The following is a 25,605-nucleotide window of genomic DNA, read 5'->3' on the forward strand; positions in this document are numbered from 1 at the left end:
ATATGTGTACTGCCATTGCGGTTTGTCACGTTCACCACTGTGTGACGTCACACGCTGTTTACAAACAAACACACGTGGCCTTCTAGACTCGACTGGAAAGGACTCGATGGGTGACATTTAAACATGAGTGGGTCAAGATCATAAAGGAAAACAGCTACTGGTAAGCGAAATGTTTACATATAACTTCACGTACAATGTTTTAAACAATCAGGGGACCACAAACAAGAAATAATAGGTTATAAATATTTTCTGTGCCAATATGTGCCAATACTTTTCAGGGCATTTCGGTAAAATATATTTAGACTTCTATCTATTGTAGGCTGCACCGAATTAAATAATAATGATTCATCGACACGTGAGTTTTGGGATAGTAAGAAGGACCAGAATCGAGTGTTTCTCATATGGCGCCATTTTCAGTTTATGACGTAACTGTTACGTCATTATCCGTCTTATGACATCACTAATAATATTTAATCTGAACGTGAATCACGATGGAAGTATGTATCAGTTCAAAGGTCCCAAAAGATTCCTTAAGTTATATCTTTGTATCCTTTTGTTTTTTTTTTTACAATAGAAATATACTGTGCAAGGAAGAACGTGATATTTCTAATGCTGTAGATTTTTATACGGGCATATTAGAAATAAGCCAACTTGTGGTCATTTTGGTTTAATTGGCGTGCGCCGAGTGCACGAGATTTTAGTGTATAAGGGTCCGGGGGTCCAACAATTCATCTGTTGCCCGAAAACCCAGTCAATAACTGTTTTGTTATACCCCGCATTGTGACGTCAATCCGGCCCAACAACACATTTTAACAGTCGATTTTAACAGTTCTTTGGACCACTCGACGGAACATTTCATTTTGGCATTTTTGTCAATAGAGATTATATAGAAACTATTTTATAGAGGGAAGGTATGGAATATCTTAAGGTTTATGTATACAGATGTACAAAGTTCAGTATTGTTTAACGGTATTACATCTGAGCCAGTCAAGATGGAGAGAGGTATTTTACAAGGAGGGGCCCTCTCCGCAAAAATGTATCTTGTTTTTATTAATAACTTATTGAATCAAGTTGAAAACTGTGGTAGAGGTGCATCTATAATAGATATACCTGCAAATATACCTACGCAGGCAGATGATATATGTCTTGTTAGTACAAATAGTACGAGCCTCCAAAAAATGTTAAGTATATGTGAAGAATACAGTAGAAAATGGAGATTTTTGTATTCAAGCTCAAAAAGTAAAATTATGGTATTTTCTGATAAGAGAACTTTAAACATCAACTGTTCATTTAGTCTTTATAATAACGTTTTACCTATTGTTTTAGAAACTAATCATCTTGGTTTTATTATGAATAGTAAACATCAATCCTTTGAAAGGATTAAACAGGCATGTAACAAGTTGAAAAGTGGTACTATGGCATTACTACGTTCTGGTGCACACCAGTGTGCCTTGAACCCCCTTACTATTTCAAAAATTATCAAAATAAAAGTTTATCCTTCTGCTCTATATGGGTGTGAGCTTTGGGTGTTATCAAAACCTGATTTATTAATGCTTGAAAGGGCTCAACATTTTATTATAAAGTCTATACAAGGGTTTGACAGAAGAACTAGAACAGATATGTGTACTTCACTAATAGGTTGGACCTCTATTGAGGCTTATATAGATATTAAAAAACTATTGTTCCTAGGCAGAGTTTGCAGAATGAAAAGAACAAATTTGATTTTTAGAATTTTCAATGTGGAGATACTTTTTAAATAATGTGACTACGTATGTTCAAAAAGGTTTTATTCCAGACATTACCAAAATACTTAAGAAATACAACTTATATGAATATGTCTTAAAATTTTTCGATGATGGATCTTTTCCTTCCAGATATTGTTGGAAGGCATTAGTCCACAAATCTGTAACTATGTATGAAACAAATGCCTGGAAATTGAGAATGTCAAATGACGCAGAATTCACACGATTCTTATCATTACATGATTGTTTAAAACCCCATTACCTTTGGAAACTAGCTCTACGTCATCCAAATTGCCTTGAAAATGTAAGATATATTATGAAAATGATTGTGTCTGTACGTTTAGAAAATTCTGTAATATTATGTCAATATTGTGGACACTTTTACACTGATATTGTTAGTCATATTGTTTTGAATTGTTATTAACTGAACAAATAAGAAATGATTTCATATGTTCAATTGTATCAATCACAAATGTAGATTTTATTTCATATTTATACTCCCTCTCAGATTTTGAGCTAATACATGTATTATTAGGAGGTCCCTTGGACTATACATTGGAATGTTATAATATAGAACAATTCAGATTGACATGCGTGTACAATTTTAGAAAGATGTTCAATTCGTTTATGTAACTGATTAAAACTTACTCGTTTATGAATATATATAAATATTGAAAATAATTTGATATAGAAATATCCGAGAGAATTGTGCCCTCTTCTCTTTTTCTCTGATTTACAATAACCATGTTCTGTATTTTCCCCTATTATCTCTCAAATTTTGTACATATTATCTCATGCTGTTATCATATGGGTTTTTTTTCATATACATTTGTATTATCATTATATACTCTTCATTTTGGAGGAAATAAAGATAATAATAATGGTGTAGAAAGAAAGTACAATTTCTTTTTTGAATAAAGTAGCATGAAAATTCTTAAATTTCTTAAACTTATAAGTTCAAAACTTTTCATTTTGATTTTTTTTTTTTTTTTTTTTTTTTTGGCTAGAAAAATCATTTTTATTTTTTAAGTTGATCTAGACTTATATGGGTCAAGGAAATTATATCAACAGTTGTTTTCTATATAACACTGGATCCATATATATAGACATATGTCTGTAGGATACAAATAACTTGAAATAGTAAATATTGGTTTAAGAAGTAATTCTAACAGTATGGACAAAATATAGTTGAATTTTCGAGGCGATCTGCCCCTTTGTTGTGACACAAAAAGAACAAATTAAATTACATATTTAAAACAGAAATAGAACATACAGATAAACTATAGGTACAATGGCTATGCGTATTATCTGAATGATTCCTTTAGTATATATATATATATAACTTGACGTGTACTTAGCGATAGCTAGTAAATGAAAATAACAAAAAAAAAATGCGTTTATCCTATGTTAATACCTGGATGTATCAACCAAGGAAAATCATTAACATAAAATTACGTTCTCGGTTTATTATTATTTCCTTTGGTCGATAACTTTTTTAAGACACAATACACTTCAGTCTAATACTATATTTTTGAATATATGTAACATATCTCCTCATTTGTCAAAAGTGAGTCACGTGTCTTTTTACGCTTAAGGCTATATAGCCTTACAGCGTATTGAGATTACCTTCCAAACCGGAAATGCGCTTTCGACTACGACACCACCTAGCGTGAAAAAGTACTACAACTCAGATCTAAAAAAATCCGCTTTCGAAAGCAAATATGCTGTCATAGTGTAATTATGATTGCATGAAACATGAAAAAAATCTATGGTATTTCCTTAAATGTTATTGTTTCAAAAATATGTGTCCAAAACTATAATATCGTTTTCTATTAATGGGAAATAGTGAGAATAATTTGCATGAATGATAGCCTCGATGACCTAAATTCTCGCCAGTCATTTGCATATAGGATGAACTTCTGGTTTAGGTAACACTAAATAAAGGAATTGACATGATTTCAGTATGTATAAGTAGGGCTGGTACGGGTACTTACTTTTGTCCCCGGGTACCCGAATTTAAGTGTCCGATCCGTACCCGGGCACTCGACATGTATTGATATGTGAACGTATCAACTTCGTGAGTAAATGGTGCATTTTACCGATGTTGTATGGGGCGATCTTCAGATGGAGCAACATTCAATGTAATCATAATAATATGTGAAAGATTTATTCTTCAATACTACAAACGGTATTGGTATATCAATTTAATATCAATCGGTTACATCATACAATCGTAATGTAACAAACTGACAGAGCCCAGTATGTCCGTGACAGATGTTGTTTTCCCGCACTATGCGCAACAGGAAGTACAAAAGAGTGACGTAGTCTTCGTTCGGATAGCCTCTGGTGTTATCTAATACAGCTTACCGATAGTGAAAGTAAGCCTGTGCGCCTTTCATGATCAGTTCTCCGATCATGGGAAATAAATATTGCAACAATGTTGCTTGTGAACATGTCATAAGCAGATGAAGTGTCATACTTTGTGAGTAAAACAGAATAAAAGAGTGCTATTTTGTACTTCTTTTAACTGAATTTTACGTTTACACAGACATCTGTCAGAATGTTTCCTATTTTGACGGATAACCGGCCGGGTGCACATGTTTCCTACAAGTATTTTGACGGGTACCCGGGTACGCATTTTCGGACCCGGGTACTTCCCGAACCCGACCCGTGTGACAGTAATCTAGGCCTACAACGTTTAACATTCCATTCGTATTTTGAGACAGAAACAGCGAAAATCGTAAGTGTTCATTTCGTTTTGCTTCTACAGTAAATAAATTACACATGAAGCACAGGGCCTCGTTACTATTGATGATATATAAGATAGGTCACGTCTATTTACATACATTACACTATATGTAAATAGACGTGACCTATCTGATATATATCATCAATAGTAACGAGGCCCTGTGCATGAAGTGAACGTACGTGTCTGTGTGTATTTCTGCTAACATACACTTGTATGTGATATCGATGTTTTACTTTATTACAACATGAACAAGAATATTACTTTAAAATTTTGGATCAGTTTCCTTTTCAAATTCGAAGTTGACTAAAATTAACTGCTAGCATTATTTTCTAATTGTATGACATACAATAATACATTTAAGTCAGTAGGTGTAACAGATTAAATTTGCTAAATTGTCTATATAGGTACCGTGGTAATGGAGTGTCACATCACAAAACATCTGTACATATTTTTGTATAGTGTGTAACATACATGACAATGAATTAGCATATTGATGCAATCAATATACAGATACAATCATGCATACACAATATATTTGTACATGTAGATATATATATATGTACATAATATGCATGTGTGTATATATGGAGTTTAAGAGACAAGTGTAATAAGGCTAGATTTTATTAAGACAATTATTATATCTGATTTAAAAACTGGAAACATGAACTTAAAATATTGATAAAAATTAATATTATGATGGTAATATATTAACTCAAATTACTTGTATACAAGACTCCACAACTGACTTGAACTTCACAAAATTCTTGTTTCAGTTAATGTTAGAGGACTCTATAACTTTTTATTGAATTTATTGCATATTTTATTAAATTTTATAATAACAGGACCTAATATTGGCTAGACTAGTCATCCACAGCAGACTCAAAATTTTGAAGACTTGAGATTATCAAGAAGCAGAGAAATAATACCGGTCTTATATTAACTAGCTGCAATGGCAGATATCTCTAGACAACTTTGTCGTCAGATCTAGGGTTACAATTCTGTCCCATTTACCGTAGTGTTGCAAAACATCTATTGATGAACATGACCTTATTAGAGGACTGCAGGTGTCAAGTGAATTTGCAATTGAACTGATTTATGTTATGTCAAAGCATATCAAAATGCATGACCTACATAATACAATAATGTACATATATTTGAGTTTATCTTGCAGGTGCTTTAGCATGACAAGCACTCGATGACAGCCATGCATTCCCAGTAATATGCAGTAACCGGTAGTGTGTGTGTGGAAAATCTACAACTAGGATCTACAACTGTTTATGATCTTGCCACAGATCTTACGCGGCAGCAATATGACATTATATTAATAAGTCAAATTTGATAAATAAACATCATTGTATGCTTATGATTGATACCAATGCTAACACATTTTTGCAAATTGATTTTGAGAATTATTTTAATATGCTGTTCAGAATTCTTAGTGTCCACTTTATGCTACATGTATGTATAAAGGCAATACCACAGATTATATATCAGCAGTAAAAACACTTGTCCGGCGGGCGAGTGGCACACTAAAACTTACTTGCCCAGATCAATTTTCACTCGTCCCTGACAACTGGACAAGTGCTTTTCCGGACCCCTGCATACTTAATCAGTGGCTTTAATTAAAAGTGTTCTGTAATATTGCAGCAAAGTATCAAGAACTGTTCATTACATATTTAATATGCCTGCATACATTCAGATGGACATGTATCACTAAAGAGTACTACATGTACCGATAAAATAAAAATATTGTTTTGTTATGTTATGCTATGTTATTTTATGCAAGTATTTTTGAATAAATGTAATTAAACACAGGTCACTTTGGATTTTGATGCAGCAACCAATTCTTTATAGGACAATAAATCCTTAGTTTTTAGTTAGACCATCTGACCTGAAGGGTAAGGATGACCTATAGTAGAGATTTAACCATTCACATGGATGCATCAATGTATTGCATCCCTTGGTATTGCATCAATGCATCGTGTACAATTTATTTGTATCTCGATACCTAAAAATAAAAATTGAACATTGGATTATCTCCCTTGGTCAGCGTCAGCCGAAAGTTTGTTAGTAACAAAATTGTGGAATCACATGAAAAGCAAAACACTAAACTTGTGTCAGCGCCTGTCACCTATAAGGCCACTTGCTGGTCTTATTTAAAGTTTCTGTCTATAAAACTCGCGTCAATTGTAGTGAGTGTAAGCAAAAAATAAAATTTTCCGGAAATACAACACACAAAATTAGTGTACCAACCTAACAACACATTAACAACAACACCACGACATTTGAAGTGTCTATCAAAATATCGCGATGCGTATCATATCGTGAACCCTGTAACATGATATGTATTGTAGCGTCAGATACCTCGCGATACACAGCACTAACCTATAAGCATCATGCACCTTCCGTTGTTGTGCATAAACTTTTCACTTAAACGACTTCTTCTCAATATCAGAAAGGCCCAGGGTACTGATATTTGGTCTGCAGCATGCTAGAAAGAAGGGCTACCAAGTTTGTTCAAATAATTTACCTTGATTTACATTCAAGGTCACAGGGATCAAAAAGGCTAAAAAGCTTTAAAGATATGCTGGAATAAATGACCTTGGCTGCCATCCAATGTCACAGGGGTCAAAAAGGCTATAACTTTATACAACTTTTTGTGAATAACTAAGAGGCCTAGAGAACTGACATTGGGCTTGTGACATGCTGGAATGAAGGGCTACCAGGTTATTCAAATGAATGACCTTGGCCACCATTTAAGGTCACAGGAGTCAAATAGGCTTAAATCTTTTAACAACATCTTACGAATAGCTAAGAGGCCCGGAGAACTGGTATTGGGCCTTTGACATGCTGGAATGAAGGGCTACAACGTTCAATGACATTGACTGCCATTTTAGGTCACAGGGGTCAAATAGGCTTAAATATTTAAAACGACTTGTGAGTAACTAAGAGGCCTAGAGACCTGACATTGGGTCTGTGACATGCTGGGATGAAGGACTACTTAGTTTGTTCAAATGAAAGACCTTGACCTGCAATCAAGGTCAAAATCATCAAATTAAAAAGTTCTTTTAAGACCCTTAATTATTTGCCATTACTATTTTTTTAAATGTTATATTGTGCCAATAGTCAGATGATCATTACGACTAATGATCCTTTTGTTGTTACTTGCATTTAATTTCTTCTCTTGATAATTCTTTTAGTATCTGCCTTTCCTTCTGTAGTTGATCTATACCACTGAGTTCATCCAGAAAGTTTTACATGTAAATTGTAGATATTGCATTTAGTTCCTTATCAATGCTATCTGTAAACAACATTTGAAATATATGCCATGAAACTTGTGAAAAGCAATATCATTATCTGTTATTATACTCCATATAGGAATATACATGTGTCAGATTTTACTTCGCTCTTTAATTGAGTCTTAAGGAAAGTTAGTTTGTTTTCCTTGTTATTTTCTAGCAAATAGCTTGTAGCTGTATGTCTCCATGACCTTGTCCTCAAGATCAATAATCAAATAATGTAAATTACACTTTTACTTCTCTCTGGGGAGATTATTTAGATAGGAACACATTTTTTAAGTTGTATGTTCCATTGATTTTCATTTTTGCTACCATTTTGCTACCATCCCAGGATGGTAGCTATTAGAATCGGTCGCTTTGCCTGCCATGTTGTTGGGATTTCACGTGGTTATAAATGGTCTGTTCACTTTGATTGGCTGGCCAAAATGATTTACGTGTGTTGATTGGTTACTTGTTGTTGGAAGATTTCATGTGTGTAAGGGGTACCAGTGGGGAAATGATTGCAAACAAATTATCATTAGATAAACCCAGAGAAGTCTGAATGTTTTTTTCTGGTTGTCGGACATTATTCTCAGAAATCACACACGTACTAAATAGAAATATTGTCGGGAGCGCGTGGAGCATTTATATATAGCCTAACTAGTACTGTTAGCAAGATGATCATGACCTACTTGTAAAAACTGTCTGTTCATGGGAGATGCTGAAACAAAATTAGGCTTTACTTAGGGGATATTTGTGGAACTGTATGCGCTAAAGTAAAGTACAGTTTTAAACGAAATGCTATGCTTGTTTCTATGCGTATACTATGTATTTCACCAACTTCAAGTAAATGTATATCAGTACAGTGTATATTTTACGGAGAACTTGTTAGCATAAGGAAAAGGCCCACTACACCTGCTGAACAACTTTATTAAAATAAATAAAGCATTAAGTTTCATAACACAGGTTATATTATGTTCCTGGCGTCGTCATAATTACAACGCGTTAGTAGACCATTTCTGCGCCACATGGCAAAAATTCAATTTATTATGTTTTAATTTTTTTAAAAAGACTTTCATTTTTTTTTGTGTTTCTGAAAGGTAGCCTAGTGGCCTTTTCATGAATATCATGAAGTTGATAATCTTTTACATTGAATGTGAAAAGCATTTGAATTATCATTCTTCAAAAATGAATTGTCATTAGAACGATGGCAACTAACTGTGAACAGAACAATTCGTCAAGCTTTCCTATCTTTGCTTCCTTTTAAATAATGTGTAAGGTAGCCTTCTTAGCTTTTTGGGAAGCTAAAACTTGTTTTATGTCTACTCGTCCGAATACCTGCAAATTAACTTTTATCACTTGCCTTAAGCTCTCAGTACTTTCAGTACTTTGATTATGATTATTGATGTACAATGTATATATATTAATTTTGTACGCATATGTTTGACTTCCCATTCGAACGCACCTACATAATTTGCTTCGTAGACAATGTTTGCAGCGAAACAAGAAGTTTCGTTTTCTATTTTTTACAGCATAATAATTTGATGTTAAGCGTTTTTCATCAGATTTCACTGCAGAAAGAAAGGTACTTCCAACAAGTTCGACTAAAACACTGTTTCGTTTGCATCATACATTTTTTTATGAAGCGGTCCAAGTAATTTTGGGAAATAGTTGAGTATGACTTGATGAGCAACATGAAATTACAATTTGAAAGTTTATTTAATGTTTACACATTGTGTTTCAAAACGTTTATATAAACTGCCTAAAAAGAACTGTCAATGTTTAATCTTTATATTATATGATGTTTTTTTATCTACATAGACATAACTTAACTAGCATTGTCATTAAGCTAGCTAAAATTAGCAAGTACAATTACAAATAATAAAACAAGTATTGGGTTTATCTTCGGCCAATACCTGGATTTATTAACCCAAGAAAACGATATTGACTTCGGACTACTGTACGTCCTCGGCTAATATTATATTCTGTGGCCAATAAATTCAGATATAGACCACAGCTCAATGCATAATTGCATACTATATTTTCTACCACAATTAGTTATTTTTCCATTTTGAGGCCATTGTCTAGATTTGCAAATCATCATAGATTTCTTAAGAAACAATTAGGCTATCGTATCAGTAGATCCATATGGAAATGAAAACATTGACAATAGATTTGAAATTATTGCAAAAATCGTCCATCAAAGCCACTGATCTTAAAAGGAAATATGTTCTTTCGTTCTTGTTTTTAATTTACTGAGAAATTGAGTCAAAGAAGACTATAATGTCTTTAAAACATGGCGCATTTCTCTTACGTGCCAATATCTCAAACGTGGTGACGTCTTTATAATGATATTTTGTTAAATACTGTACAGCAAAACGTTAGATTGTATGTTTTCTTATTCCAAAGTAATGGGAGGTTGATACTTAGTGTAGTTGTCATCGTTAATCATGGAGCATTGTATCACTACATACAAAACATGTGATAATAGACACCTTTTTTCCACACAAGTAAAAGGGAACACTAAATTCGACCTAAAAGGCTATTTTTCTAGAATATGTAGACCTATATGATCCAAAACAGAAACCTATCAGGGTAACACAAGAAATGGTATAACTAGACTAAATGGGAGAATAAAATACGAATTTATAATATCAAAAGTTGGATCAGACACTGAAATGGAGTGAAAATATCACTATTGATATTGATATTTTCACTCGCTTTTGACCAATCGGAATACAGCGTTGACAGTGAAAATATCATTTTGTTTGTTACGTCATGAATTTGTGCAAAAAAAATGACATAATATTTTTATGTAGAAATATAACTATATCATCACAAAAATACGGCGTAATAATCACAAGGACAGATAACTATGGCGGAGTAACCTTTGGCGGAACTAGTAGTGGTGCAATTGGTAGTGGTGGTCTTCAGTAAATGGAAGCGGGAAAACAAATGTAATCAATAGAATATTCCTTGTTTTTTATGAATGCCAGTAAAATTCATCTCGTGAGGTGAAAACTTTGATATTTTTCATTCGTGTAACTGAAATAATAACCGAAAATATAACCTGCATTTCATTTCTATATTGCAGGGGTTTTACGATATCATAAAATTGATATTAATCATTTACAATATGTAAGTTTATCATGGAACATGTTAAATTTTCTTTCAACAGATGATTACTGTATTAATAAAAGGCATCATCATTTACAAACCTATAACATGTTATGAAAGCGAGTTTCAGTCTTTAAATCGTCATGGATAACATCAGAGTTAGAAGATGAACTAGATAATGTTTTTGGTATCATAAATTATTTTTTGTGTTTTCGGTGTTTTCATTTAAAAATCGACTTCTATCCTTAGTGTTCAGAATTACGAGTCTTTTTTAAAACAAAACAGCCTGTCCTGCGCTTTTATGCTTTCAAGGATTTCTGACGTTATCCAGCGTTGAGTTCTCTAATTCAGAAAGACTTCCTTGATTGGTATAATACGGTTCAGGATGTCAGTGAGTATGTCCCTGAAAACACGCAATGATATTCATTTATGCCTATTGTATAATGTTAGATTTAGAGAAAACAACACTTTTTCTGCTTCGGACCTAATCTTTGTTGATCTTATCCTACATAGTCATGTTTCTTGAAGACACCGAAACATTATGATGTTTTGCGTGTGCAGCATGTAAGAAAATGATCTGTAATCCGACACTGATCACACTTGATTACTAAATCTGTTCAGAAGAATTTTACACAGAAAACTCAAACATGTAAATACTCAATGTCAAACTCATCTTTAATCGCAAATCTCATTATTCTTTGTTTTAAACAAATACGGACTTGATGTAAACAAGTCCATATACATTACATTATAATACAAATAACTACATGTAAGTATCCTCTTTTGTCTGGACTTGCTTGCGTTAAATATCGTTGCACCTGTTAGTCACGATGTGATAGCATGTCCCGTCAAAATTAGACCTGCTTTCTGGACATTACAATGGTGGAATTTGCCAAACCGAATGATGTTGTTGTTTACGCGTGTTGGTGTGTGTATTGAATACGTGACTTTTTGCACAGATAGCAAAAGCTATTTATAACCACATTATGTGGAGGTGGATGACCTTCACCCCAAATGAAAACATTATAATAAAGCTAAAAATAGTTCTATAGTGACGTAGCAATGGTATGCTTACAGCAACATTCATGCATAGAGATTGATGGCTGTATGTGGAATGGGTCAGAGAACCAACATTACAAGGAGTTAAAAATGAGGATGAATGGCAGCAGGGATACGTTATCAGGTTATAGTACAACACCATAATAATTATGTTATTGTGTTACATTATACTAATCTACATGTGTACATGTTTACACGTACTACTTTTATATTCTACTTAGTTACCGAGGATACATATTATTAACGAAACCACTCTTATCTTTTCTGGGACAAAATTAAAAACATTTTAATAACATTTCCACTGGAGTAAAGGATTTACAAAATACAGAAGTGATTTTATCTATTTAACTGACCTTTTCAGTCTAGTCATCCGGTCAATACCACGTAATAACACTATTGTCAGGTGTAATAATTATGTCATAATCAAAAATCGACGTCGTACCATTGCTTTTTTTTTCTTCTTTGGTTTGTCACCAGCCGTCAATAGTGACGATTTTAGGTGAGTGATTGGCTCAGTGGCGTGGGGGAAGGGGTTATTTTTTTTTCTTCTGGTGCTGGAATAGATAAAAGTAGATAGGTTAAAATCATGATAAAAAATGAGGTGTTTATTTGTGAGTGGGGGCTTCAAGGGCTACGTTGTTTATGTTTGCCTTGAAGCCCTCCAGTGTAGTGTTTTGTACTGTTGCCACAGGGAGGAGATTCCAGTATGTGATGGTGTGTGGGAAAAAGGAGTACTTAAATGTATCCTTTGTGGCGGCGATGTGTCTGTATGCATAGGGATGTGTGTGTCTAGTGCGGGTGTCTACAGGTGTTAGGTATTGTTCTGGGTTGATGGCAACGAGATGGTGTGTGATTTTATATAGGAGGATGAGTCGTGATTGTAGACGGCGTGTTTGTAGTGTTGGCCATTGGAGTGTGTATAACATGTCTGAGACTGAAGAAGTGTTATGATACCTGTTTTGTACATATCTTGCTGCTCTGCGTTGAGTTTTTTCTATTTGTTGTATTTGGCCAGTATTGTGTGGGTCCCAGATAGAGGAGCAGTACTCAAGTTTTGGTCTAACAAGTGCTTTATATGCGTGTTCTTTAATGTGTGGTGAATTGATTGTGAGGTTTCGTTTTAGGAAACCTAGTGTTCTGTTTGCATTTGCGGTGATGTTGATTATGTGTTTGTCCCATTGGAGGTTGTTTTGCAGTGTGAGGCCTAAGTATTTACTGTGTTTGACATGTTCAAGTGAGTGGTTATGGAGAGTGTAGTTGTGGTGGATTTTGTTGCGTTTGGTGGTAGTGGAGATGACGTTGCACTTGTCGGGGTGAAATTGCATTAGCCAGTCGTGTTCCCATTGTCCTGCATTGCCATTGTCCTGCATTGTCAACGTCGTGTTGTAGTTTCTGTGTGTCTTCTTGTTTGTGTATGGTCTTGTAAATGATACTATCGTCTGCGAAAAGTCTAAGGGTGCTGTGTTTCATGTATTCATGTATTCAGTTTCGGTCACATCCGGGCCTGCAGAATTTAATCTTACATTCGTGGTTTCGTAATGTGAAATTTCTTAACTTATCTGACCTTTTCTGTTTTGCTTTTCATTTCTAAAATCTTTTTTATGATGCATGCCAATTCTCCAACAAGTTCCGTAATTGTAATTTGAATATGAACAGGCGAAGTGTGACAGCAAAGCACGAAATTCACGATCGCCAAAATAAACGCATGGAAAGTTAGAAATATTTCATTCTGTTGTAAAGATAGCAAAACTTCTCTAAAAACTTGCAGCACATTTTGGTCTGAGTAACGAACAAATGCATATTTCTCAATTTTGGTTCACTTACCTCCAATTAAAAGTGACACCCTTATATCCCTAACGCCTAATAGTCCGAAGGCCCGTTAGTCCGGAGGCCCGTTAGTCCGGAAATCAGTAAATATTGCAAGTTATGCCTTTGTTATAATTCACGTTATTTTCATAGTTTGAGGTGTTTTCGATTGGTTTTGATAAATACATTTTTGACACTGCTTTAAGGTAAGTGATCAGCCAATATATATGGGCGACAAGTTGTCATTTCTTTATGTAGCATTCCATGATCAAACTTACATCCAAAAATTTAAATAGTCATAAAAAATAGAAAGGAACTCTCATATTGCATAAGCTATCTCATAAGCATACATTCTATGAATTATCTTACAAACATACAGCTTTAAGACATTCGAGTGTAAACCTTATGTGCACTGTTATTTGATTGTATTAGGATGACCATTGGTCATTAAATGGATGATGTATATAAATCATCAAATTTTACCGCAAAAAATGACATTTATACTACCTGTAAACGTCACTATATTTATCAATTATGGAACCAATCAAAGGTTCTCATTTTCTATATTAGATACGTTATTCCTTTGATAAGTGAAAAAGAAAATATTTGATTTATATGTTCACTACACGGCAGGAAGAACGGTGGCTACATGATGTCACTTTGAAAAAACGTATCGTTTGGGTATGGCGTAACAGAAGGTATATTGGCTCAATGTGTTATACATTCTCTGATTTTACTCTTTTTCCGTGGTTACGTGAGGTTCGATATATGCTATAGCATATTGACTCGAAGTTTCCATTTTTGGAAACATCGAATGAATATCCTTTCTGTGACATCATTACTCAAACATTGAGTTCTTCATGGTGATATAAATATATAAATCGGAAAATTATTTTGACATTTTTCAAAGAAACTACATACCTAATATAGAAATTAATGACATCAGACTACATCCTTGGCCATTATTTAGTTCTACCAAGGCGTTATAATACCATATAGACCCAAACAAAGGTTCGTAATTGGTATATATATGTACTTAACGACTTATGTTTGCATTTCCTTACTCCTTTCTTTGACCTCTCCCCTTAAATGATTGAAATTGTTCGCATAATGATATTTGTTAGGAAATATGTTAAACAGGATTGCAGTGTTAAAAAAATATATATATACACTTTAACACCAAATACATATTTCAAGATTATGCTCTTTATTATCATTTTCAGTGTCAAATATAAAGAGTCAGATGAGTATATCTTGGTGAGTATACTACAGAGTCTTTTATATCGAAAACTGTTATAAATGTTTGTTTCATTTCGTGTACTGTTCGCATATAAATTCCAGTTACATTATCTGTTGTCGGACTATTGAGCCTTCGGACTAACGGGCCTTCGGACTATTGGGCCATAGGGATATAAGGCGGTCTCCATTAAAACGCGTGCTAATCAAGGCAATTCCGGTGTTTACCCACGCAATGATATGGTTGTCTTTGATTTTGTCGAATGTGATTTTGGATTTAGAAAATAACTTTTGTTGTTGTTTGGAGAAAAAGAAGTAGAAATATATCGATCACAATAGGTAGAAAACGTTTCAGAAATTTTAGGATGATCGAGAACTGATCTTTCTTACCCGTTGCCGTAAGCAAAACAACACGTAAACATTATTTCAATTTAAGTGTCGACCCGTTTTATATTATTTAACACGTGTGTCTAAAAAACATAAGATGTACACATGCTATGATATTTATCATCTCGTGTATTTTATTGATACTGTAATTTACAAACATGTAATTACCCTATACACAACACGGTCACGTAGTGATAAAGCACACAGACGACGTGCCCCACTACACTGACGGCAGCTCACTTATCTTAGTCCTCCTACCACATCCTGGAGGTCTTTGTGTGATGTCAAGGGTTCTGGGTACACCTCATCCTGGAGGTCTTTGTGTGATGTCAAGGGTTCTGGGTACACCTCATTCTGGAGGTCTTTGTGTGATGTCATGGGTTCTGGGTACACCTCATCCTGGAGGTCTTTGTATGATGTCAAGGGTTCTGGGTACACCTCATCCTGGAGGTCTTTGTATGATGTCAAGGGTTCTGGGTACACCTCATCCTGGAGGTCTTTGTGTGATGTCAAGGGTTCTGCGTACACCTCACCTCGATCATATCTCCATCAAGTCACTTATCTTAGTCCTCCTACCTCATCCTGGAGGTCTTTGGGTCTTTGTGTGATGTCAAGGGTTCTGGGTACACCTCATCCTGGAGGTCTTTGTGTGATGTCAAGGGTTCTGGGTACACCTCATCCTGGAGGTCTTTGTGTGATGTCAAGGGTTCTGGGTACACCTCATCCTGGAGGTCTTTGTATGATGTCAAGGGTTCTGGGTACACCTCATCCTGGAGGTCTTTGTGTGATGTCAAGGGTTCTGGGTACACCTCATCCTGGAGGTCTTTGTGTGATGTCAAGGGTTCTGCGTACACCTCACCTCGATCATATCTCCATCAAGTCACTTATCTTAGTCCTCCTACCTCATCCTGGAGGTCTTTACATGATGTCAAGGGTTCTGGGTACACCTCATCCTGGAGGTCTTTGTGTGATGTCAAGGGTTCTGGGTACACCTCATCCTGGAGGTCTTTGTGTGATGTCAAGGGTTCTGGGTACACCTCATCCTGGAGGTCTTTGTGTGATGTCAAGGGTTCTGGGTACATCTCATTCTGGAGGTCTTTGTGTGATGTCAAGGGTTCTGGGTACACCTCATCCTAGAGGTCGTTGTGTGATGTCAAGGGTTCTGGGTACATCTCATTCTGGAGGTCTTTGTATGATGTCAAGGGTTCTGGGTACACCTCATCCTGGAGGTCTTTGTATGATGTCAAGGGTTCTGGGTACACCTCATCCTAGAGGTCTTTGTATGATGTCAAGGGTTCTGGGTACACCTCATCCTGGAGGTCTTTGTATAATGTCAAGGGTTCTGGGTACACCTCATCCTGGAGGTCTTTGTGTGATGTCAAGGGTTCTGCGTACACCTCACCTCGATCATATCTCCATCAAGTCACTTATCTTAGTCCTCCTACCTCATCCTGGAGGTCTTTGTGTGATGTCAAGGGTTCTGGGTACACCTCATCCTGGAGGTCTTTGTGTGATGTCAAGGGTTCTGGGTACACCTCATCCTGGAGGTCTTTGTGTGATGTCAAGGGTTCTGGGTACACCTCATCCTGGAGGTCTTTGTATGATGTCAAGAGTTCTGGGTACACCTCATCCTGGAGGTCTTTGTGTGATGTCAAGGGTTCTGGGTACACCTCATCCTGGAGGTCTTTGTGTGATGTCAAGGGTTCTGGGTACACCTCATCCTGGAGGTCTTTGTATGATGTCAAGGGTTCTGGGTACACCTCATCCTGGAGGTCTTTGTGTGATGTCAAGGGTTCTGGGTACACCTCATCCTGGAGGTCTTTGTGTGATGTCAAGGGTTCTGCGTACACCTCACCTCGATCATATCTCCATCAAGTCACTTATCTTAGTCCTCCTACCTCATCCTGGAGGTCTTTGTATGATGTCAAGGGTTCTGGGTACACCTCATCCTGGAGGTCTTTGTGTGATGTCAAGGGTTCTGGGTACACCTCATTCTGGAGGTCTTTGTATGATGTCAAGGGTTCTGGGTACACCTCACCTCGATCATACCTCATCCTGGAGGTCTTTGTATGATGTCAAGGGTTCTGTGTACACCTCACCTCGATCATACCTCATCCTGGAGGTCTTTGTATGATGTCAAGGGTTCTGTGTACACCTCACCTCGATCATACCTCATCCTGGAGGTCTTTGTATGATGTCAAGGGTTCTGGGTACACTTCATCCTGGAGGTCTTTGTATGATGTCAAGGGTTCTGGGTACACCTCATCTCGATCATACCTCATCCTGGAGGTTTTTGTATGATGTCAAGGGTTGTGGGTACACCTCATCTCGATCATACCTCATCCTGGAGGTCTTTGTGTGATGTCAAGAGTTCTGGGTACACCTCATTCTGGAGGTCTTTGTATGATGTCAAGGGTTCTGGGTACACCTCATCTCGATCATACCTCATCCTGGAGGTTTATGTATGATGTCAAGGGTTGTGGGTACACCTCATCTCGATCATACCTCATTCTGGAGGTCTTTCTATGATGTCAAGGGTTCTGTGTACACCTCACCTCGATCATACCTCATCCTGGAGGTCTTTGTCAAGGGTTCTGTGTACATCTCACCTCGATCATACCTCATCCTGGAGGTCTTTGTATGATGTCAAGGGTTCTGTGTACACCTCACCTCGATCATACCTCATCCTGGAGGTCTTTGTATGATGTCAAGGGTTCTGGATACACCTCACCTCGATCATACCTCATCCTGGAGGTCTTTGTATGATGTCAAGGGTTCTGTGTACACCTCACCTCGATCATACCTCATTCTGGAGGTCTTTCTATGATGTCAAGGGTTCTGTGTACACCTCACCTCGATCATACCTCATCCTGGAGGTCTTTGTATGATGTCAAGGGTTCTGTGTACAACTCACCTCGATCATACCTCATCCTGGAGGTCTTTGTATGATGTCAAGGGTTCTGGGTACACCTCATCCTGGAGGTCTTTTTGTGTGATGTCAAGGGTTCTGGGTACACCTCATCCTGGAGGTCTTTGTATGATGTCAAGGGTTCTGGGTACACCTCATCTCGATCATACCTTATCCTGGAGGTCTTTGTATGATGTCAAGGGTTCTGGGTACACCTCATCTCGATCATACCTCATCCTGGAGGTCTTTGTATGATGTCAAGGGTTCTGTGTACATCTCACCTCGATCATACCTCATCCTGGAGGTCTTTGTATGATGTCAAGGGTTCTGTGTACACCTCACCTCGATCATACCTTATCCTGGAGGTCTTTGTCAAGGGTTCTGTGTACACCTCACCTCGATCATACCTCATCCTGGAGGTCTTTGTATGATTTCTGGGTACAACTCACCTCGATCATATTTCCATCAAGTTAATGTCCGTTTCATGTTTTGTCGTGGAAAGAAACAAAAGACGGGTGTATTGAGAAGGGTTGAAATGAGATAATATCACATACACCTATCTGGTGTGTATAGAATTCACAAGTATGTGAGATGATATAAGCATCAATGGGTCAAACTTTACAGTTGACCGGAACATAGCTAGATTTAAACAAATGCCCGCCTTTTAGTTCTATATTTAGTTCCCTATGCAATAAATTCTAATAAAATACAAATAATTCTGAAACTGGGGAGGGCAAAATCAGAAAGACTAGTACAACAAATATACCATTCAGATACCATCGGCTTCCTCATCAGGTTGTCTAGATTAGAGATACAGTACAATGACCTATACTGTATATATCGATACCATAATAGTATTCATTTTTTCAAGGGAATTTACTTATTTATCAAAATGCTATTTTGTAAACAACTTTTTTACATGATAAAGAACATTTTCTCAAAATTTACAACGGAATATGTTGGTTAAATATTCAATGATATTAAAAAAGAAAGAAAGTGGGGAGCGATAGTCCATCCCATGATAAAAAAATCACATGCATTATGGAAAATAGCAATGAAATATCCACATTATAGAATTCAATATTTCTGTAATGAATTGTCTTTAGTTTGTCCACAGTGATTATACAGAGTTATGTCACAAATACAGCAGTTTGTACAAGTATAATGTCTGAAGTTATACTGAGGTAAACATTACCTACACCAGTACAAGTATAATGTCTGAAGTTATACTGAGGTAAACATTACATACACCAGTACAAGTATAATGTCTGAAGTTATACTGAGGTAAACATGACCTACACCAGTACAAGTATAATGTCTGAAGTTATACTGAGGTAAACATTACATACACCAGTACAAGTATAATGTCTGAAGTTATACTGAGGTAAACAATACCTACACCAGTACAAGTATAATGTCTGAAGTTATACTGAGGTAAACATTACCTACACCAGTACAAGTATAATGTCTGAAGTTATACTGAGGTAAACATTACATACACCAGTACAAGTATAGTGTCTGAAGTTATACTGAGGTAAACATTACCTACACCAGTACAAGTATAATGTCTGAAGTTATACTGAGGTAAACATTACCTACACCAGTACAAGTATAATGTCTGAAGTTATACTGAGGTACAAACATTACATACACCAGTACAAGTATAATGTCTGAAGTTATACTGAGGTAAACATTACCTACACCAGTACAAGTATAATGTCTGAAGTTATACTGAGGTAAACATTACCTACACCAGTACAAGTATAATGTCTGAAGTTATACTGAGGTAAACATTACCTACACCAGTAATCTTCGAGATCAATTAGGGTGTTCCATTGCACTTTAAATTACCTGTTTACATTCTCTCCTAGAAAACAAATTGTTGAATGTGAGTAAGATGACTCTGATATGGACAATTCAGGCTAGTATCCGTAGCAGCCATTAAAATGTCGTAGTACAGGTAGCGTGATTAGAAGTTATGATACAATATCTTGTACATCATTGTAAACGCACGCCACCTGTAATAATTTAAAATTATTGATAATAATCTTTTTTACTTGTTACTTACATTTAAAGCATGTACATGTACAATGTACGACGTCTGCATGCGTATTATAATTTAATTGTTTATGTAAATTATTCTGTTGATGAAATCTTCAGACATTTTGAAAAAAATAAAAAGAATAACCATGGATACAGTGGTAGTGTTTCACTGTCAATGTAAATGGTGATTGGTTGCTAGCCTGTGTGTTAGGTATGGTATTGATGTCGTTTTGTAGGAAATCGTGCGTACGGTCGCAATTAGTCCGCTAAACCTGTCTATATTATTAGGCTAATTTTTATTTTATTTTTTATTTTTTTGCCTAATATATTGACTTTATATCAGGAAAGATGTCACAAAGGTGACCGGCGTACACAATATCAGGAAAGAATGTCACAAAAGTGACCGGCGTACACAATATCAGGAAAGATGTCACAAAGGTGACCGGCGTACACAATATCAGGAAAGAATGTCACAAAAGTGACCGGCGTACACAATATCAGGAAAGATGTCACAAAGGTGACCGGCGTACACAATATCAGGAAAGATGTCACAAAGGTGACCGGCGTACACAATATCAGGAAAGATGTCACAAAGGTGACCGGCGTACACAATATCAGGAAAGAATGTCACAAAGGTGACCGGCGTACACAATATCAGGAAAAAATGTCACAAAAGTGACCGGCGTACACAATATCAGGAAAGAATGTCACAAAGGTGACCGGCGTACACAATATCAGGAAAGATGTCACAAAGGTGACCGGCGTACACAATATCAGGAAAGAATGTCACAAAGGTGACCGGCGTACACAATATCAGGAAAGAATGTCACAAAGGTGACCGGCGTACACAATATCAGGAAAGAATGTCACAAAGGTGACCGGCGTACACAATATCAGGAAAGAATGTCACAAAAGTGACCGGCGTACACAATATCAGGAAAGAATGTCACAAAAGTGACCGGCGTACACAATATCAGGAAAGAATGTCACAAAGGTGACCGGCGTACACAATATCAGGAAAGATGTCACAAAGGTGACCGGCGTACACAATATCAGGAAAGAATGTCACAAAGGTGACCGGCGTACACAATATCAGGAAAGAATGTCACAAAAGTGACCGGCGTACACAATATCAGGAAAGAATGTCACAAAGGTGACCGGCGTACACAATATCAGGAAAGATGTCACAAAGGTGACCGGCGTACACAATATCAGGAAAGATGTCACAAAGGTGACCGGCGTACACAATATCAGGAAAGATGTCACAAAGGTGACCGGCGTACACAATATCAGGAAAGAATGTCACAAAAGTGACCGGCGTTCACAATATCAGGAAAGATGTCACAAAAGTGACAGGCGTACACAATTTTAATATTTGCACATTAATGATCTGATGGAAGACTGAAAAAGTGTCTATCTTCATGCAAACATCCATCCATACATATGGTTAGTAAAATTCAAAGACAACAAATATAAAATATCAAGTTTGTAGAGAACCTAATTCTTGCTGAAACACATTAATTAGTGTTCTAGTGTACAGTGCATAGATGACGAATGGTGAAGCGGATATACAATTAAAAACAAATGACGAATGGTGAAGCGGATATACAAATAAAAACAAATGACGAATGGTGAAGCGGATATACAAATAAAAACAAACTCTTCAAAACTATGGAAGGCAAGGCGTAGTAAACTTATAATTGTATATCAAAATTGTGTTGTTAAGTATTGATCATGCTATCACAAATATTTCATTGTTCGGTTTAACAGATTCACTCCAATGAATTTCACCAACAGTGACAATAAAAATGCAGCTAGCTGACTGAGGTTTCTTCAAATTAATTTTGGGGGATTTCTATTGCCTTACACAGAACGAAGTCTGGAGATTTATGTATCGTTGTAATAGAACTAGAAGTTGTCATCTTCTCTTAGTTTAGGGTGTCTATGATAATTAGTATCTTTGTTTTTTATGACGAGGTTTCATTACGGAAGAAGACATTAACCATATCTATGATCTTATTGACTCCTCCACTTCATCTCTTCATGAAAAACGACAGACCTTTCTGTTTATATTTTGTCTTACACAATGGAAAGTTTGTATTAAGTTTTGACGCATTTGAAGACTGCATAATATCTGATGATGACAATGATTTCAGGATCTTGATTCTATAAAGGTTTCTGTGAAAGCTGTGATTGTGTACAGAACATTCTGGTCTACATATATACTGGTGTGCTAAATGTCAATTCTATAACATGTGTCCGTCACGAAGGACACTAAGGACGGGATGTCCTTGACGATTCCCCAGAGAACAGAAATAGTGTCTGATTGGCAGGCCTACCGTTCCCATAGCGGTCAATTACGTGTCCAAGCCGCGTCACGTAGACCCAATATCGATCTCCTCGGACTTATTGCTGATTACTGGGGCTGAGGTTACCCGCAGCGTTTCCGAACGTCGTCTCGGAATATACCATTCGGAAATTGTAGCTCGTTGAGATCCGCTCCATCACACTGTCACCGTTTTCGCGCCATCATTTGTACGTCACGTGTCTTGTCGGACACTCAGAAAACACTTATAGTTCCAGACAGATCCACACATTTTAAGATCAGTATATTGATTGATGATAATGGAAGCATGTATAGAAACGTTTAGAAACCATTCATAGCAACCAATAGTGGACAAAGCTAGATGAATCTTAATTGCTCGAATTTCGACTGATGTTCACATTTGAATGCTTAGATATTTTTGACGAATAGGTTTCGGCACAACATTACGATGACTTGATATCATTATACAATATGACATTACACAGTCTGATATTTTGGATGCACTCGGTCCCATAAATTGCTACTTATACTAAATGTGCATCTACACTGCGAGACTTCAATGCTGAAACGTTTTGTATGTAGAACTATCAGTTACACTGTTAGGAGAATGTCCCAACATATTCCTTACTAAAAAACTGATACTATTGCTATATTTTGAGACAACAGAAGATTACATGTAAAACCAAAAATGACATTTTTATTTTTCAAAAATTAATCAAATATGCCATGCCTTGACCTTCGTATCCAAGTAACGGATGATTGATTTCTTTTCATGAACGCAAACATATGTAATGGATGTAATATACAATTGTAATGGTGTTGCTCTATTTTTTATTTTGAGCTCTTGTCACATTGAATTTAGAATATCGAGACATACATGAAGTGTTGTGGATGTTTTGTCGATAATCTAAAGGACGTGTCTTTCATCTACCAAAAACACTTGAATAAGAGGAATATGGATTAGGTCTCACCAAGGCTTCCGTCAAGTATTGCACGATTTCTACAGATGGAGGGTTAGGGATTCATTCTATGTCCCTTGTATGATATGCGCACAGGAACCAGATTACAATAGAAATTCAGACTTCCGTAACATATTGCAAGTGTTGCCGTAGTAAGAAGCATGTTTGCCAAAAGCTCTTCCATTTCAAATAGATATTCATATTCTTATTCAATGACGCGTATATATGCATCCCTCAAAAGATATGTGTGTAAAGACTGTCTCTAACTTATACTAGCAATAAACGTAAAGCTCTTAAACACTTACAAGCACTGGGACAGCAAGGTTACCACAACAATGATCGTTGAAATCACGACTTTGTTTGTGTTTTACTCTGATTTGATAGAACAAGAGGCCCATGGGCCTTAACGGTCATCTGACTATTGGCAGAGTACAACATAGTCATTTCAAGATTTTAGCCATTTTGACCCCTGTGATCTTGGATGAAGATCAAGGTCATTTTTTTAAAACAAATATGGTAGCCCTTCATCCCAGCATGTCACAGGCCCAATATCAGGTCTCTATGCCTCTTAGTTATTCACAAAGAGTTCTTTCAAGATTTTAGTCTTTTTGACCCATGTGACCTTGAATGACATTCAAGGTCATTCATTTGAACAAACTTGGTAGCCCTTAATCCCAGCATGTTGCATGCCCAATATGAGAACCCTGAGTTCGGTTCTTGAGAAGAAGTCATTTAAAGATTTTAGCCTATTTGACCCTTGTGACCTTGAAGCAAGGTCAACGTCATTCATTTGAACAAACTTGGTAGACCTTCATCCCAGCATGCTACATGCTTAATATCAGTACCCTGGGCTTTATGGTTCTTGAGAAGTCGTTTGAAGATTTTAGCTTTTTTGACCCCTTGTGACCTTGAATGAAGAGCAAGGTCATTCATTTGAACAAACTTGATAGCCCTTCATCCCAGCATGTCACAGGCCCGATATCAGGTCTCTAGGCCTCTTACTTATTCACAAAAAGTTATGTCAAGTTTTTAGCCTATTTGACCCCTGTGAACTTGGATGAAGGTCAAGGTCATTTATTTGAACAAAATTGGTAGCCCTCCATCCCAGCATGCCACAATCCAAATATCAGTACTGTGGGCCTTCTGGTTCTTGAGAAGAAGTCGTTTAAAGATTTTAACCTATTTGACCCCTGTGACCTTGAATGAAGATCAAGGTTATCAATTTGGACAAACTTTATAGCCCTTCATCCCAGCATGTCAGGGGCCTAATATCAGGTCTCTAGGCCTCTTAGTTATTCACAAGAAATTGTATAAAAGATTTTAGCCTATTTGACCCCTGTGACATTGAATGAAGATCAAGGTTATTTATTTGAACAAATTTGGTAGGCCTTCATCCCAGCATGCTGCAGGCCCAATATAAGTATCCTGGGACTTTTGGTTCTTGAGAAGAAGTCATTTAAAGATTTTAACCTATTTGACCCCTGTGACCTTGAATGAAGGTCAATGTCATTCATTTGAACAAACTTGGTAGCCCTACATCCCAGCATGCTACATGCCCAATATCAGTACCCTGGGCCTTCTGGTTATTGAGAAGATGTCCTTTAAAGATTTTAACCTATTTGATCCCTGTGACCTTGAATGAAGGTCAAGGTCATTCATTTGAACATACTTCATAACCCTTCATCCCAGCATGTCAGGTGCTCAATATCAGGTCTCTATGTCACAAGAAGTTGATTAAAGGATTTTAACCTATTTGACACGTACCTGTGACCTTAAATGAAGGTCAAGGTCATTCATTTGAACAAACTTGGTAGCCCTTAATCCCAGCATTACAGGCCAAATATCAGTACCCTGGGCCCTACGCACGGCGGACGGCGCACGACGACGGACAGTGCATGATGACAATCCTTCGGGTCAGATGACCTAATAAATACTATAATTTTTTTATCTAACCTGAAACATATCTATTCAGATACAACACTTACTGATAAAATA

The 25,605-nt window shown here is 36.5% G+C and overlaps 1 protein-coding gene across 5 annotated transcripts in view; it reads left to right on the plus strand.

The window, feature by feature from the left end:
• Positions 1-20: 20 nt before the first annotated feature.
• The window catches only part of LOC138316330 (phenylalanine--tRNA ligase, mitochondrial-like), a 40,161-nt gene continuing 14,576 nt past the window's right edge, over positions 21-25,605 (plus strand). Inside the window, exon 1 of one of the 5 annotated variants that reach the window (XM_069258006.1) lies at positions 21-160. Coding sequence is in view for 3 of the 5 variants with exons in the window: in XM_069258001.1 (XP_069114102.1) it covers positions 11,949-12,069 (121 nt within the window). In the remaining 2 variants the exon portion in view is untranslated. Of the gene's footprint in view, positions 161-11,167; positions 11,278-11,940; positions 12,070-25,605 lie in introns of those variants that run through there. The other 4 variants (XM_069258007.1, XM_069258004.1, XM_069258001.1 and 1 more) reach the window with 4 other exon arrangements.

This window comes from Argopecten irradians, chromosome 2 (genome assembly GCF_041381155.1).
Source record: "Argopecten irradians isolate NY chromosome 2, Ai_NY, whole genome shotgun sequence".
Taxonomy (NCBI): Eukaryota; Metazoa; Mollusca; class Bivalvia; order Pectinida; family Pectinidae; genus Argopecten; species Argopecten irradians.